The sequence below is a fragment of the Semicossyphus pulcher genome, unplaced genomic scaffold (assembly GCF_022749685.1).
Source record: "Semicossyphus pulcher isolate SPU_LCO1_2020_fin unplaced genomic scaffold, fSemPul1.0.p SCAF_11, whole genome shotgun sequence".
NCBI lineage: Eukaryota > Metazoa > Chordata > Actinopteri > Labriformes > Labridae > Semicossyphus > Semicossyphus pulcher.
Window position 1 is genome coordinate 8,838,707 of NW_027211615.1, and position 17,504 is coordinate 8,856,210.

The 17,504-nt window shown below is 40.6% G+C and overlaps 2 protein-coding genes across 2 annotated transcripts; one reads left to right on the forward strand and one right to left on the reverse strand.

Annotated features, from left to right (window-relative positions):
* The first annotated feature begins 1,737 nt into the window (after window positions 1-1,737).
* tmem151ba (transmembrane protein 151Ba) lies at window positions 1,738-6,813 on the forward strand. Its single transcript, XM_069657605.1, has 2 exons — window positions 1,738-1,824; window positions 5,371-6,813. Exons 1-2 carry the CDS (start codon window positions 1,738-1,740, stop codon window positions 6,811-6,813), a joined length of 1,530 nt encoding a protein of 509 aa, XP_069513706.1.
* Window positions 6,814-12,242: 5,429 nt separating this feature from the next.
* tcte1 (t-complex-associated-testis-expressed 1) lies at window positions 12,243-15,748 on the reverse strand. Its single transcript, XM_069657564.1, has 4 exons — window positions 15,592-15,748; window positions 14,945-15,513; window positions 13,823-14,272; window positions 12,243-12,419 (listed from the first exon to the last, which is right to left on the reverse strand). The coding sequence occupies exons 1-4, from the start codon at window positions 15,746-15,748 to the stop codon at window positions 12,243-12,245; spliced, it is 1,353 nt and encodes a 450-aa protein (XP_069513665.1).
* Between the last annotated feature and the right edge of the window lie 1,756 nt (window positions 15,749-17,504).

The window sequence follows — 17,504 nt, forward strand, 5'->3', positions numbered from 1 at the left end:
TCTGAATAAACAGAGGAACACAAGTACAGTCTGTGAATGAAAGGATCGTATAAATTCTGTTGTAAGTGTTGTGTTTCTTGGGGAGTTTATGATTCACTGGCAGGGGAACAATGCTCAGTGATCAAGAGTAGAACTTCAGTGTTGAGGCTGGCCAGGTTATGCTTGAGATAAGGATAGGAGAGCTCAAGGCTGCCAGACTTTACGTTGTTATACTGTGTTGTCAAAGTCATAATGGTGTGGCTGTATGTGTTACTGACAGCGGTTACTTGTTGACACTTGCAAACCTTGTTGAGAATAAATGAATAAAAGGTTGTCATAAAAAAGAGTTGAACTTCGTGGACCTACAGCATAAATAATATATATAAAAAAAAAACACTTAATGAACATGTCTGAGAGACTTCATGAACAACTCATTCTTTACATGTTCAGTATTTGGTTCTGACGTTATCCGATTTGCATTCGACCAAACAGTGGCTCCAAAGGGACATCAGGCTCCAACATTTTTTCAGCTTTTTACTCTTTGACTTATGCCGATATTTTCCAACCCTTTTTGCCGATTTTGATACCGATATATTATGCACGTTTTTTTCCACCTAATTGCAGAGAACATCAAGTCTCCCCTGTAGTGGAATTAATATCATGCCTCTTCTTATTGTAGTGGCCCACTGGCAGATGCAGAAATAACATAATACAGAGCTTTTTAAAATGTACACATTCACTGGGCAATATAAGAAAAGTACTCAAACTTAGGTTATGTACAAAATGCCATATTTATTTTTTTGGAACATTTTCTTTTCTTTTTTTTAAGGAATCATCGAGCATTTAGGCAGAATTCAAGCGTTGTTTTATCTGCAGAAAATATCGGCAGAAAAAGACATATATGTCGTATTTTTATAATTATGTATCAGTTATTTATCTAAAGGCCATTCGGTACAATAATACACAAACTAAGGGCTCAAACAGTTAACACTTTTTTGGTACAACCAAAATATGGACATCACAAAATTACAAAATATATAAACATACACTGTTTGAATGTTGTGGTATTCGGCATTTTATCTGGATATTTTTGCAGTTATCAATTTTTTTTTATTATTTGTACTTTCTTATAGAAACATTTTTTCAAAATAGATACAATAATGATTATTATTATTACTATTATTACAAGCTCAAGCAGTTAATTGGATGCAGGGTTCCTCTCTGCAGCACCGCCACTGTGTCCTGTTGGGATTTACTCGAACAGGGACGTGTGTGTCTGTGTGTGTGTGTGTGTGGGAGGGTGTGAGTTATTTACATTGTGGTGTCGGTGCTGGCTGCTCACACGTGCCGCTGCCTGTCGTCTTTGTCCTGCTTCACAGCTCTCCTGGCTGCCATGAGCGCTGCCTGCAGGGAGAGGAGCTGACTGACTGCCGCCTCTTCCACTTCCCTAACACTGCCTCCTTTGCAGCACTCCTCATCAACATCTTCTCATCGCATCGCGGGAGGAGTCTCAGCCTGTTCTGCGCGTCTTTCCGAGGCACAATGACCGGATTCCCGTAGGGGATACACAGCCACGTCTGCCCACCTGGAGAAGCCGGGATGATGCATCTTTTCAGCTCTCACATTCGGGCTCCGGCCGGGATGCTTTGTTTTGGATGACGCACAGAGGGGTCCTCGTTGTTTTTATGTTGCACCCTGATTTGGAAAACCCCCATCCCATCAGGAGATCCATGCCCCAGTTTATGTATCGTTGTCATCATGTCCCCAGCATCGGCTGCAACCGCCAGTGAAAGCAGCACCACCACCGTCCCCGAGGAAGAGGAGCCGGACAGCCCGAGAGAGGAGGTGAGGACACATTGTTTGTTAGCAGGCTAATTTTCTGCATCCAGCCTTTAAGTAGTGTGCCATATTTCATGCATATCACAGTGGAATCCCGATAATCTCACTGTAATAATCAGATTGCGGAGATTAGGTGGTAATAGGGGACAATGTACACGGAATTATCGGGAATTAAACTAGATTTTTTATGTGATTACAACTGTATTCATTCCTCTAATATGCAGAATAATATATGAACCTGTGCGTCCGAGCGCGCACTCGAGAGTGTGAACGTGCATGGATCTACTCCTGTTTGTCTCTCTTTCAGACAAGTGGTTTCCAAAATAGGGTTCAGGGACCTATTGTGGGTCCGGGAAAGGTTCTAAACAGGTCTGATGGAAAATTAAACCATCTCATATCAATGATGGATTATAAGCAGGTTGCCTTGTTGAATGTTCCCCCCCCCCCCCCCCCTATTAAATCTTTGTGGGTTTGTCACTTCTGAGGTAAAGAAATCCTTCTCCAGACAGTGAATTCATGAGGGATCCTTTGTCTGACTAAAACATGAAAATTCATCAGTAGGATTTTTGTCCTCTTCTCTCTAAAAAAACCATGTTGGACAAGTTACATATCCATTACACAAGAGGGTTTTTATATAACCTAGCTGGTCTTATTATGTCAAGAGAAAGTGTCCACGAGTGTGAGAAGCACTCACACAGTCGTCTCATGAATCGTGAAGCTTCTCCAGCACTACAGAATCTGACTGAAACATTTGTTCTCTTTTTTCTCTACCCTTCATGTATAATCAACTTTTGTTTGTACTTTTACTGAATAAATTTAATGTGAAATCATCCATATAATAGAAAGTATTCGGTCCAAGCCACATTTATGCCAACCTATTGAAGTTTACAGGCGTTACTGTTAAACACTATAATCTGGACTTGAACCAGAGGGCAGGTATTGTGAAAACCCTAAAATAATAGAGCATGCTGTTTCTTTATTCTCTGTGTGTTTTGTTTAGTTTTGTAGCCTGGTTACAAGTTGTTTGTGTTCCATTCTGAAGGAGCAGTATGATAAATGAAACACAATTGCAACCACATGTAAAAATAAATAATAATATAGCTTCCAGCTGACAGAACCTCTAATGTTTCTTTAAAGACCAGCTTCAGTCATGTTTTAAGACGTATAAAATGCTCTGCTTGAAATAATAAATTGTGTCTTATGTTCTGCAAAATATGTTTAATTAACCTTGTAGAAATACTCAGAAGGCATCTCCTCCTTCTCCCTCATAAAAAATTCCCCGCCCACTTAGCGCAATTCCAACCGCCCCTCCGTCGCAGAAACGAAACACATCTCTGCCATCGTTTAGTGGCAACTTGTTGAAACTTAGCTAGCTTGAAATGTAGTCATTAGTAGTAGTAACGTTAACGTTAGTATTCAGTAGTGAGTTTGCAAATGATGATGACAGTTACAGCTGGCTCGCACATCGCCGAAGTGGTTGCCATAGGTTACACATAATGATATACATAGCGTCACCCCCTCCATTAACGGGATTGGCTCCTTAGGTTTGTGACGTCTCAAACCTGCCAATCTGAAAACGTGTCGTTCAGCCTGTCCTTGGTACACTGCAGTTTAAAAGCAGACAGGCCCAGCCATGGAGATGACTGCTCATGTTGTCCCTGATATGTCTTAACACATGAAAAACACCACATGGAGATGTTTACAAGGTTAAACACTGGATTTTCACTTGTGGTGGTCTTTAAACAATTTACACCATGACTGTGTCAAATGCAGTTAAGTATCAACCAGACTAGAGTTATGTTTGTCTAATGTTTCAAAAATTTAAACCCCTCTGTGTTTGTGTTGTGAGTCACTTCCTTCCTTTTCTGCTGTCCATAAACCGAATGACCTCAGCTCAGTTCGATCTTAAGTAGGGAAAACATTTCAAATCAGTTCTCTGGTTTTATTTGCTTCCATAAAAAAGCATTTTTGAATTAAGTAAAAAGCAACAACAGACAGAGCGATGTTTTACTTTTACTGAAATATTCATCATTATCTTGCTGCTCTAACAGAGGCTGTAAAATGTAACATGAGGCACTAAGTATGTCATGTTGTATTGATTATAGTTGCCGAGCGTGTGCAGGATGCTACTGAGTAAATACTCCTTCTGCATTAGCTTCAATGGGGAATTTCAATGTTAATCCCTTTTTACCCTGCGGGGTGTAGCCTCAGGTCGCTGAGGGACCTGGGGACCATGTGACCAAGGTGCAGAAGATAATTATGGAGAGAAAGCATCTATTATTTATGCTCATATGCCACTCGAATCGCACAGAGCTGACATATTGAATTCAATACATCAATGCAGTGATGCTAGTTGTTTGACTGTTGTGGTCACTCGTATGCAGAGGCTGACCTATGGACCGTCATGCGAGAGATTGAGAGGTTTGTTTTTTAGCTGGATCACAGCTGCTTTAGTCTCAAGTGGTTAACGTCTGCACACTGTAAGCTCTACCCGAGTGCAATGTCTCATATGCAAATGTTTTTGAATGAATTTGTTATAATTTATCCTTCCGGGGGGAGGTTTGGATCCCTGCCAGGTTTGTGTGGCAGTGCTCCCAAAAGGCGTGACTAGCTCTTGATGCAGGCGCTCAGGCTCGCTGCGCCCCGCGGTGACAAAGGAAGGCACCAGCTTTAAGCTGCCAGAGTCAAACAACAGCATTTTTCTGGCTGGATTGACATTTAATGTGAAACGTAGCCTTCAGTTCATATCTGTTCTTTTACTGTTCCTTTCTCATGTATCATATTTATATAAAATCCATGTGCACACCCACACAGCAGTCCCACAGAAGCTCACAGTATGACTACTTAGAGAAAACAGGGTATATACGTACTGTACTTTCTGTACTAATCAGACATTTTTATACATTTTGGTCAGAAGAGTGGGCGAGTCTTTGATTATAACAAGAACAGACGAGGACATGAGAAATTGGCTCACAGCTCATGCATAAACTATGCAGAAGCACTTACAACGCAGAATATTTCCTTCAATATTTTATATGCATGAGCCAGTACTTTTAAACAGTTTCTAACTTTGTACTTCACAGAGATTTAGGTCAAACTTATGTCCATTAATTAAATACTGATTTTACACTGACGTGAGTTTTTAGAGGAAATTTAGAATCCTTTATGTTCCTGATTGTTCGAGGTTTTAGAAAGTTTTATATAGAGAAATTATTGTCAATTTACACAATGTTATGTACAAGAAAATAATATAAAGAGGGTTGGTGTTGGTGGTGTGCTGGTTTAGCTCAGCTGGTAGAGCAGGCGCCCCATGTACAGAGGCCACAGTCCATGATGCACTGATAGCAAGTTCGACTCCCCGTCTGCCAACCACTTGGTGCATGCCATCCCCCACTCCCTCCTCCCCACATTTCCCGTCTCTCCTCAACTATCCAAAAGGCAAAAGCACTAAAAATTAATCTTTATACATATATATATATATATATATAATTACTATCTTAAGAGTATTCTACAGTTTGTTGACTTACTGTTGTATTCTCATCTTCTTTGCAGCAGCAACCCCAGAAACAGTCCTTGACTAAATCCTTGTGTCAGGAAACTCACTGGAAATGCCTGCTGCTGTCCCTGCTGATGTACGGCTGCGTCGGGGTGATGGCCTGGTGCCAGGTGACCAAGGTCACACGCCTCTCCTTCGACAGCGCTTACAAAGGAAAGTCAATGATGTACCACGACAGCCCCTGCTCCAACGGTTACATCTACATCCCCTTGGCCTTCTTGGTCATGCTCTATGTGGTCTACCTGGTGGAGTGCTGGCACTGCTACACCCGGAACGAGCTGCAGTACAAGGTGGATGTGGACAGTGTGGCAGAGCGTATCCAAAGGATGCAGCAGGCTACGCCCTGCATCTGGTGGAAGGCCATCAGCTACCATTACGTCAGGAGGACGCGGCAGGTGACGCGCTACCGTAACGGAGATGCCTACACCACCACGCAGGTGTACCATGAACGGGTCAACACCCATGTAGCCGAAGCGGAGTTTGACTACGGGAACTGTGGAGTTAAAGACATCTCAAAGAACCTGCTGGGTCTGGAGGGCTTCCCCATCACCAGGCTGAGGTTCACTAAGTGCTTTAGCTTTGCCAATGTGGAGTCAGAGAACTCCTACCTGACCCAGCGGGCCCGCTTCTTCACAGAGAACGAGGGCCTGGATGACTACATGGAGGCCAGAGAGGGGATGCACCTGAAGAATGTAGACTTTAAGGAGTATATGATCTCCTTTTCTGACCCTGATCACCTCCCCTGGTATGCATCCAACCCCACTTTCTGGACGGCAGCTGCTTTCACCCTCTCCTGGCCTCTGCGGGTGCTAGCAGAGTACCGCACAGCTTGTGTGCACTACCACGTGGAGAAGCTGTTTGGCTTTGATTATGTGCCAGCAACACCCTCTGAGGAGCGGCCGTATTGCAGACACATCCCTCGTGTCAACACAATCGACAGCACAGAGCTGGAGTGGCACATCCGCTCCAACCAGCAGCTGGTGCCCAGCTACTCTGAGGCCGTGCTCATGGACCTGGCCCAGCTCTCTGGGAGCTGTAACAACTACTCTGTATGTGGAGGCTTCGGGAGCTACAGGCAGAACTGTGAGCGCTGCCACAGAACCATCAGCAGCTCCTCCATCTTCTCTCGCAGCGCCCTGAGCATCTGCAACACAGGGAGCCCTCGCATCCCTTTCAGCGCCAGCCGCTTCTCACTGAGTCGTTTGTATGGCTCCAGGCGGAGCTGCCTGTGGAGGAGCAGCGGGAGCTTGAATGAGCAGTCCTGCCCCACAGAGAGCACGCGCTGTCTGTCAGGACAGCAGACCAGCGAGGAGAACCCTCCAGCCTATCAGGACGCTCTGTACTTCCCTGTGCTCATTGTACATCGCAACGAAGGCTGCCTCAACCACGACCACCGCTCCCTGCACAGAAACGGCTCCTGCGTGGAGACGTCTCTATGACCCACAGCTGCCGGACTTCTCTGAGCGAGGAATATAATGATACAGGAAGTGAGAGAAACCTCAAGATACTACCTGGGAAAGTCTTCACAGTACGGTCAGGGCAAAACAGACATAATGTTACATGTGAGACTGTTGTTTAAAACACAGTATGGCTTTAAAAGGACCAAATTGCCAAAAACTAATGTGCTGTCCTGCAGCGTCCTTAAGGACAAGAGTCAAATACCAAGAGGAGTCACATCCTACTGTAAATGCCATATTTGTGGGTCTTAGTCACAGACCATTTACAAGGACATGAGTAACACTTTATAGTGTTTGAAGCCTGTTACGGGTTTTGACTCAGCAGTAGCCAAAAAGGAGAGTGAGTCATTTGGGTGATTAGGGACATCCTCCTTTTCACAGTGTATGGATCTCATTAAGTGAAGCAGACTTCCCAAAGTGAAATCTGAAACATCTGCATGGGAAACCTTTCAACACAAGCTGCTTTAAAATCAGTTAATTCAAAGGCAGAGCTCATGGAAATCGATTTAAAAGGAATATATTTCCATAAAGATAAAGGTCTGATGCAGATGCTGAAATATCAAGTTAGCTGAAATCGGCTTGGTTGCGGTGACATTATACTTCCCGGCTTACTAAATATAGCAACACAGTGGATGAATAATTTAGTACCTGGTGGGCTAAAGGACACGAGAACTTCAAACTGAATCAACAACACTTCTTCTAAATGTTTCTTAATAACTATAAACCCTTCATTTTTTATAATGGACTATTAAAAAAGTAATAAACCTCATCATATTATAAATAAATCAGTGTTGATTCAGCTAGTTTAAAATCTCAAATATACATTTAATTTCATATTTGGCAATATCTGTATTCAGCCTACCTCCTTATTTAAGTGCCTAGCGATCAACTGTTACTGACGACATAAGCTATTTTTAACTGAAGTCATTACATCCCAACATGTTCCCATTAAAACAAGTTTAATTTAGCGCATGGTATAAAATACACTGCTGCATGACATGATCTGATTATTGTTTAAAATGGTTATAAGAATCTGGCCCATTACTGTTTCTTCCTTATTTCATAACAAAGCTCATAAGTATCACAGACTGATGCTGCTGCTGATGCATATCAGAGAGACAGTCAGAGCTGGCCATCCACGGCGCTGCAAATAGGCAGAGGCCTGGATTCACTACTGATAGTGTCACATTTAATAATTTGTCAAGCCTACTTTAAAGAACTAAAAAAAAAAAAGACTTCCTCTCAAATGAGTGCATGCGGTATCTTAGTCGTGGTGAGTTTTATATCACAGCCCAGCCATGCATAAAGATAGATGTTTAAGGAGGCAGTGGTAAAAATCAGGCTACCAGAACTTTTGTAACACATATAATGAATTAACTTTTCAAAATGTCTTAATTAAGCTTATTTTAACTATAAAATCCCACGGAACAGCTCATCACTCAAAGTGTGTTTTATTTAGTCTTTTTTTAAGGTCTAAAATAAATCTTAAAGTTGTAATCTCGAAGATCTCAGTTTCGTTCTCTTTGGCTGCACCTTAAGGCGATAAACGGTAACTGCGGGAGAACACTTCCCAGACAGTGTCGCATGTGTGACGTCCACGGTTGGCTCCGGCTGTAACTCCTGATTTTCCTGGCTGACGGTCGCTTTCCTTTTTAGACTGTTTGCTTCATCTGAGCGTCGAGTTTGTTTCTTTTTCTTTGGATTGTCACTTATTGTTGAAGTTGTATCTCTAGTCATCGATCTTTTCTTTGTTTGTTCAGCCATAGTAGATTACTGTTTATTGCAACACTTGCAGAGAGCAGAAAAACAGCCGCTTTACACACACAAGTGTGTTTGTTGCGTTAGCTCCACCTACCCTCTCTGGCAGACCAACCACTGCTGGGCGATGGAAAACGCGTCACTAACTGGGCGCGCTTGTGATTTTTTACGCTAAGGGTCGCACCAGGCACCCAGTCCGTGACTTAACAGACATTTATTTAAATGAAAATCTTCGAGATTATAACTATAAAGGACGAGAATAAGGTGAGTTATTTATGTACAAACCAGCTTTCATCTTCATCAAGACCTGCAGTGAAAGATAATCAGCATGGATTGTTCTCCACCATTGAGATCATAAAACCGTTGTGTTACTTCCTGTTTCAACTTGTCTTCACGATATCGAGCCTGTACAGTAAATTGGGACCAGTTAGCCATACTCATTACATTCCATGTGCGCTGTTACGTTTGGAGTTCAGGATAATATTTAAAGCAATACTAGAGAATACAAAGCATGATGAAAACACAGATTCTATCAAACCTCACATTTCATTTAAACCGTTTCACAACACACAGGTCATCTATGCAAGCCCGCAGAACTCAGGACAGTGTTCAGGACAGATTCTGCTTTAACAACACATAAGCTGCTCATGCAGACATTTTAGTTGGCTTTTGAAAGGCTTCAGCTGTGTAGCTTCTGATTCATTTTGAAATGAAAAACAATGATCAAACTGATTACTAATGTTCCTATTCCTGATAACAGATAACAATACAGATAGAAATCAGTTACACCTGGCAGTTGGTTTATGTTCTCTCTAATCTCTACATCACTAGTATTTGTGCAATGCAGCCCATTGTAATTTAGCGATTTGTAAATCTTTACTTAATAAACAAACCTACTGAGATCTGTCTGGTTTATATATAGACATTTTTGGAAACACACTTATTCGCCTACTTGCCAAGAGTAAAATGAGTTCTATATTGCAGATGTGTCTGCAATTAATAAGAAGCTATTGAAACCAGTGTGTTAGCATAGATTAGCACAAAAAATGGAAAAGGCTAGCATGGCTGTGTTGCTATTTTACATGTTTTAACCCGTTAATTTCTTCTGTACAAAAGCTGAAGTGTAATAATGACCAGACTTTTGAGGTATGAGCTGAACTTTACCATGTTAGTTAGATTACTTTAGAGGTAGGCTGCTTCCTGTATTAGCCTTCTAACCGAACGGGAAAGAGCATGGTAGTAATGTTCTCATGTACCTCTTAGCAAAAAAAACAGTGTGTTTCACAAGATTGTTGTGTTTCTCAACAATACAAGTGTATTTCCAAAATGTCACTTGAGTTGTTAACGAATGGTTTACATGAACAGCTTTTAGTTTTGAACTAGCATAAAGCCAAATGAGACACAGGGACTTAAATTCATTCATCAATTCATTCACTTTCTTTTGCCACTTTTTCTGATTCCGAGTCGTGAAGGGCTGGATCATTTCCCAGCATTCATTGGTCAGAAGGCAGGGAATCATTGACTGTGGAGTGAAATGTAGAACTATAGGAAATGACAAGGAAGAGCATGCTAACTCCAAAGGCATTAAAAATGTCATACGACTTTTAATCACTGTTTCATTTCATGCTCTCATTCATTCTAAGACAACAAGCCTCTCAGACGGCTTCACTGTGATATCCATACATCGTCATGTGTCAGAATAGAAAAAAAAGTGTTTACCAGTGCAATGTTTACGTAGCAGCAGTGGCAAAAAAAAGAGAGAAATTTGTGGTAATAAACGGTTATAAATTTCACAGGAAGGTTCACAGGTCGGCGTTTTTCCTCCATAGACGACTGTTAGCATAAAGGCTTTTGTCATGCAAAGCACTGAACCCTTTATCATTGTATTAAGTAGACTAGGATGTTATAATATGTACTCTTTCACTCGAGAATGCTCTGGGGGTTTTCTTTTTATATTCAAATGAGTTTGTGGATTTAAAGACTGTAGGGCAGAAAGGATTTGTACTGTAAATAAAATAGAGTGGAGAGGTTAGAATGACTGTCAACATGGATCTAGAGCTTAGCTGACTGTGTCTCGCACACTATAGAGGTGACTGAAGCAGGGACGTTTTTCATGTGCAGATTTTAAATGGTGAGTGTGTTCAGTCAGAAACGGCAACACAATCAGTTTTTAAAACACAGGCGACAGAAAATCTGCTTTTCTTTTAATATATTGAATGACTTTTGTTTCCCTTTAAACCCATTTTGAAAATGATAATTGATACACCCAGTCAACATGACTTAGGATGGGGAGCACAAACACAACTTTTTAAGGACGAAAATTGTGGGATTATTGATAGTTATTAAAGAATATCTGTATTCTGATGTAGATTGCTCAATGTACTCTAATTTACAGAATTGATTTTCCTCTTTTTATTTGATTCTAGAAAACATGTGATTTTGCAAGTTTAAACTTTTGGAAAATATGGCATTAATCACGCTAAAAAATGCTTTGTTTGCTGCCTAGCAAAGGTTTATAATATTAGCCAATAGATAGAGGTTTAAAAAAGAACAGGTCTGTATGTATTCCAACTCCACCACGACGTTGCCTTGATGTTACATAAGGACTGAATACCAAATCTGTGTATCAAGATGGAAAAAAGGCTCCTCAATAAACTGAATTGCTCACTGAAATATGTGTCAGAAAATACTTCCCATATACAAAAAAGCCAGTATTGATGCTTTGCATAATGGAAATTGGATATATCAGAATCAGAAATACTTTATGAATCCCAAATTTCCCTCTGGGGATTAATAAGGTATTTCTGATTCTGATATTTACTAGCTCTTATTTTATGACAATATGCTGCTGTGACATCATGGTTTTTGTGGTTTTAACATGTTTATTTTTAAAATAAAGTGAGATAACGAGTTAAGCAAAACCATGAGTGTTGCAATAATAGACTTCCTAATTTGAAATTAAGTAAGTTACAGTTTGTCCATTTTCTGGACTGACTTTTTGCTTGTTAACGCAGGTTTTTTAGGACCTGGGAAGACCTGTATAAGCCACTTTCCCACTGGTCAAAAAACCTGCTAACACCCGGCTTTTTTGCTTAGTGGGAAAGGATACAATCTGCATTCAGACCCGGGTCAAATAACTCTGCAGTAGACCCAGGATATTATCTATTATCTATTATCCCATTCAGTCTATTTACCATACTCGGCACCGACAAAGTTGGAACGATGTTCAGAATCTGTAGCTGAGATGACAAGGAGAGTAAGGTGTGGACACAGGTTTTGTGTTCCCATCAATGCCGATAGGAGCCGAGGCGATAATTACCCGGGTCTACTGCAGAGTCATTTGACCCGAGTCTCAATGCCGATTGTAACCTTTCCCACTAAGCAAAAAAGCCAGGTGTTATTGGGTCTTTTGACCAGTGGGAAAGTGGCTATAGGGTATTTATCCTAGGGTCAGATTTTTCCTCAAACAACAGGTCTCTTTTGTTTGGGATGCAGAGCTTGCACTTAGTGGTCATGCTGCTGAACTACGTTTCGTTGTATTGTTTTATCAGTGCAAAGAAAATAAAGTATCTATTCTATTCTGTAGCTAAATTAGGAGGTGGTCAGGAAACAATGACTTCATAAAGATGGGTTTGTATTACCAGAAGTCTCTGTTAGGTCTTCTTGGTTTTACTCTCATTAGCAAGTCTCTTTTCTTCTTCACTCTGATTGGTCCAAACCACCTGGTTAATGAAGGAAACGCTCTGCTCATCGACCTCCGTAAGACGAATATCGCATTCAGTTACGCTGGTGTTGTAAGACATCGCCTCCTCCAGAGCTTTTCCTCCATCCTGCACACACACACACATACACAGAGGTAGGGATAGAGAGACAACAAACACACACATTTGGTGCTGATGCATACATCCACGCTGAACACATCACAGGCTTCTGTTCTGAGGACAGTCTTTTCAGCCTTGAAAAAAAATCACCTCTGCAAGTCTTGTTGTCAAGAACAGCCCACACTTTGTAAACGGCTCACTGTGAGTGTCACCAGTGTTTTATTATGTCTGAAACAAGCATTTCTATTTTTGTGAGGCATAGAGGTCACAGATATTGATGGTACTGCACGTTGCGTTTCTGCCATGTGGGTGATTTTTGATCCTCCACAGTTTATTCCAGTCAGACATATACTGTGCATCGAGAGAGGAAACAATCTGCTCTACCTCTCGAGGGGGAACATCACTCACTTACTTAGCTTTCCATTATTGCATGTTTTCCACACATGTCTATGAATAATTAAAAACCTGTGTACTTTCAAGCTTTTCTGTCTGCTACCTTCACTGTACTATATGTGTACAGGCAGTAGCATGCTTTTAGGGTGAAGAAAATCTAGTGTTCAAAACAACGCAGTGATTCAAAGTGGCTGCCCTGATAACATTTTGCACAAATATGTCGCTGTACACATTCTTATGCATGGTTAAAAAGTTGAAGCAATGTTTTTGCTTTGATAAAAGAATACGCATTCATTTGTCCACGCTTGGAATGTAGTTCAAGAGACAGCAATGTCAGCAATACAACACTTGGATGAGTGAAGTATCTTCAGAATTATTATATCATAGGACTTTTTTCACTGTCACTAGGTAACCTGATGATCATTTTTCAATCAATTGACCATAAAAGGTCTGTCAAAGTTGTAGAAAAACAAGATCCAATTTAATTTTCCTAGATCCAAAGTTGACATCTCTTAACTGCCTGTATTATTCAATCAACTTCCAATCCAAACCCCCTAAAATATCAAGTTAATTACAATAGAATCAAAAGAACAACATAAATCAAACTGGACTTAGCAAATTTCTGGTGTTTTTGTCGATGATGGACTGGTATCATTTTGATACGTTCCCATGAAATTTGATTCAAGTATACACTGTCTTCAGAACATGTCAAATCCTAACAGGATAGCTATGAGCAGATTCCCTCTGCTGCAGTCATACTGCAAGATTTAACATAAACCCAGCTGCAGCTGAGGTTAAACAAAAACCCTGTTAGACCAATTTGTCAAACATGTATGTGTGAAAAAAATATGCTTGACAATATGGGTTTGCAATGATAATGGCTGTACAGAGTTTTCATTATTTAAGTGTAAGGTGGGCAACATTGTGGCCTTTTTTCTGGCACCACTCTCAGGTAAAACTATATATTTATGTATTTACTGCCCTGCCCAGTAGGAATCTAAGATTAGCACTTCACTTACCACACCCAGGATGTTGCAGGAGAGATTGACACTCTTCAAGGTGTTATTCTGAGCTATCACTTTAGCCAGTGCGATGGCGGTCTGCCCCGTCACCTCATTGCCTCCCAGGTGCAGATGAAGAAGTGTGTTGTTGTTCAGCAGGGCTTTACCGAGAGCCTGACCCCCCTCGTCCTTCAAACGGTTCAGACGTAGGTTCAGAGACAATAGGGTGGAGTTCTTGGACAAGGCATGTGCTATAGCTTTAGCTCCCATGTCACTTACACCGTTGTCACTCATGTTCAGGGTCTCCAGTTTACTCCTGGTGAGGAGTTTAGCGACCGCTCTGGCTCCTTTGTCTCCGATCAGGTTGTGAGAAAAGTCGAGCTCCCTCAGGGACGGGTGGTCCAAAAGGTGTTTCACCAGCAGCCGGCACTTTTTATCCTCAATGTGGCTTTCATAGAGCCTTAAAAGCTGTGGAAACATTGGATTCTAAAGGTTAGCAACAGGAGTCTTTAAAGGCACAGATAAAACAGATAAATGGCAGCTGTGGCAATGCAATGTGAAATACAGTAGGTAAATCAATGAAATATCAATTAAAAACAGTTAGTTGAATTTTAAATTAGTCAAAAATACGACAATTAGCTTCTCAAATGTGCTTTTCTACATTTTATATCAATGCAAATTAATTATCTTTGGGCTTTAATCAGCTGGAAAAGTCACCTGGGAAACTGAACTGGGCATAACTAATTATTTTCAGATATAACAGAATAAACAGATTCATGAATCATTAGTAGGAGCCCTAATTTCAAATCCAATAATCTCTTATACTGTCCCCATATCATGCCAGAGACTGGCAGTGAATACATTCCATGATTTCATGCACTAAAACATTTTTGTGACAAAAATGTTGTGTCATATAGTGACTTATTTAGGCTGCAGCCAGAGGCTCTGTTGTCTTCTTTGATGTAAATAGAGCATGAATTTAATACTTGGGGAATGCCAACAACAATTTCCATGTTTCTTGATATCATAGATGTCTGTAAATAATGCTTTCTTACTGGCAGAAAAACAACAAACATGTTCCAGACAATCAATCTCTTTTCTATTCTTGCTATGAAACACTGAGGAGGAATAAATATTCACCTTCAGAGTCCTACAGGATTTTAGGGCCTTGGCGAGGGACTCACAATCTCTGTCAGTCATCTCAAACATCTTCCATTCAAAGTTCATGCCACATTGTTTGACCCTGTATGCCAAATGGAGCTCTTCCAGCTTTGTTAGCCTCTTAAGCAGAATGTTAAAGTCAAAGTGGTCCATGGAGGGTCTGTCATACTCATTTTCCCCTGCTAAATCTAAGCCATACTCCTCTTCTTCCTTCTGGGGCTCCTTGACGGGCGGCAGGAGTTGGGAGATGTCCAGCCTCTTGACGTAGTTCTTACAAAGAGGTATCATCTCTAGAACTGTCTTTGTCTCTGTTACATCCGGGATGAAAAGCTCAATAGTGTTCTCCATGTGCCTCTCAAAGAACATTCGCTTCCAACTGTGGTTGTAATGAGAGACGTTGCAAAGGTCCCACCGCTGCTCGCAGCACCGCTTCCAGAAGACACCATCGCTGATCAAGTTGGCTGTCACGTTCAGGGGTAGGGAGGTAGACAGTCCATCATGCACAAAGTCTTTCTGGATGGGTGTCAGCACTTCAAATATAGGGCTTTCTGTAACAGGTGTTGCATAAACTCAAATTAACATAATTGACGGTGCAAAATAATGGTAGTAAAGAAGCAAGAGCATACCTTCAAAGTTTCTCATGATGCTCTGCAGACATAGGGTTGATAAACAAGGCACTATAGCCAGGGACCAGTCTGAATCTTCAGCTATGATCCTCCTCAGCCTTCTGTAGTCCTCGGCTGGCTTAAAGTTGGCTCCTGGAGGATAAGGAGACCTCGACATTGTTGCAAGGTTTTCGTGAACGACCTTCTGTTTAAAGAGAAGAAACATTATGTGTCACTGTTATTTCATTGTAGCTAAATAGTTGATTATTTTCTTGTGCGTCTCTGTGATAATGGTTTGTTTACTTACATTCGATGTGTAATTAAATAGTAACTGAAATCCATTTGTGGATAGGTATTAGCTAGTGTCAACAGCCTGCTAGCCAAAAATGTATCTAAAGTTAGTTAGCAAGCAGAACGTCCGTGCTAGTGTTAGCTAAACTTCGACTATTCGACTATTTAACTACTTTTGCTATGTTTTAACACTCCGCAAAACAGCTTGAATTTATAAATACACAAGTTAATATTTATTTTATGCCATTTAGCTTTATATGTTTCAATTTCACAATTTAATCATAAACGTTTACCTGCAGTGAGCGGCTCTGGCCGTCGTCTGTCTCCTTGGCAACAGAACGCTCTGAGCCTAGCTTCTAACCTGGGAAATATAACTACCCAGTGCTGCCTTACAGTATGGGGGACGTCAAGAGTAAACATAATTCAGCTAGCTTTTGCTTTTAGTGTTTAAAGTAATTGCAGCTCTAATCAAAAGAAAACAAAGAGCGAAAAAAAAAAAAAAAAGGAAGGGTCAAGAAATCGTGAGTTTACTTGTAAAAATTGAGAGACAGCACAATCAATAGCCGTAATATCCGAACCACATTGAACGCAGCATAAAGCAGAGGAAGTAGTGAGACTTAATTTGCTGTATCTTAAATGCAACAGTGGTAGAGGAAGTATTCAGATCTTTAAGTACTATTACCAAAATGTAAAAATTGTTTATGGAAATAAAATGTATGTATTGACAATGTAACTTAAAGAATATAAATGTCAGGAATATGTACCTAAAGCATTAAATGTAAGACTGCTAAATGCAGATAAATTGCCCCTGTGGCTGTTCTGTCTATTTATTATATCATAAGTTATCATTACTCATGTATTCATGTGAAAACAGGATTGTACTGTTGTGGATGGTTGAAGTGGGTTTTCAGGGAAAGACAGATGTCAATCCATAGGCTGTTTCACTTTAATACTACAAAATGTTATTAAATGCGCAATAAAAACAAGCGGAACATTTTTTTTTCATTATTTTGCAAAGAAAAATTAATTATTTAACCAGCAGTTACAAATTGCCTTAAAGTTACTTTATCATTAATAATTTAATGGAGGAGTTAAAGTAGCTGCCAGGGAAAGGCCACACTATTAGAATCAGAATGGCTAATAACTATTTAATTAAAGTGAGATTTTAACAGTGTGACATAAAATGAAAACATTGACATGAGTGCTGAGTGAGTGTGTTGCTAGGTCTGGGTGACATCAGTTTTGCAGGAGGCCTTGTGTTGGAGCAGCTGCAGAGTTTGGCCTGATCATGCTGGGAAAAATTTGGACTCTAAAGAGCTGGCAGATGGACTGCGGATATAGACCATGAGGCTTTTGGATAGAAACATGCTGGAGGGAATCCATCTTTCTTGAAAACAACAACAAAAAGCAGGTGCACAGTTATGGTACAGGAGGGGAGAAATCAGTAAATACCATGTTATAAAATCCTGGCTGTTGTTTAATACCTCAGACATGTGTGAAAAAAACCTACCATATGGTTTCCCTATCCCCCACAACAAATGTGCTGTAAAGTAATACTGAAATCATTTAAATACTGATGTGTCTTAAGATGGCAAATCCAAACATCACAGTGCCTAAAAATTTTGTTAATTCTTCACATGTAC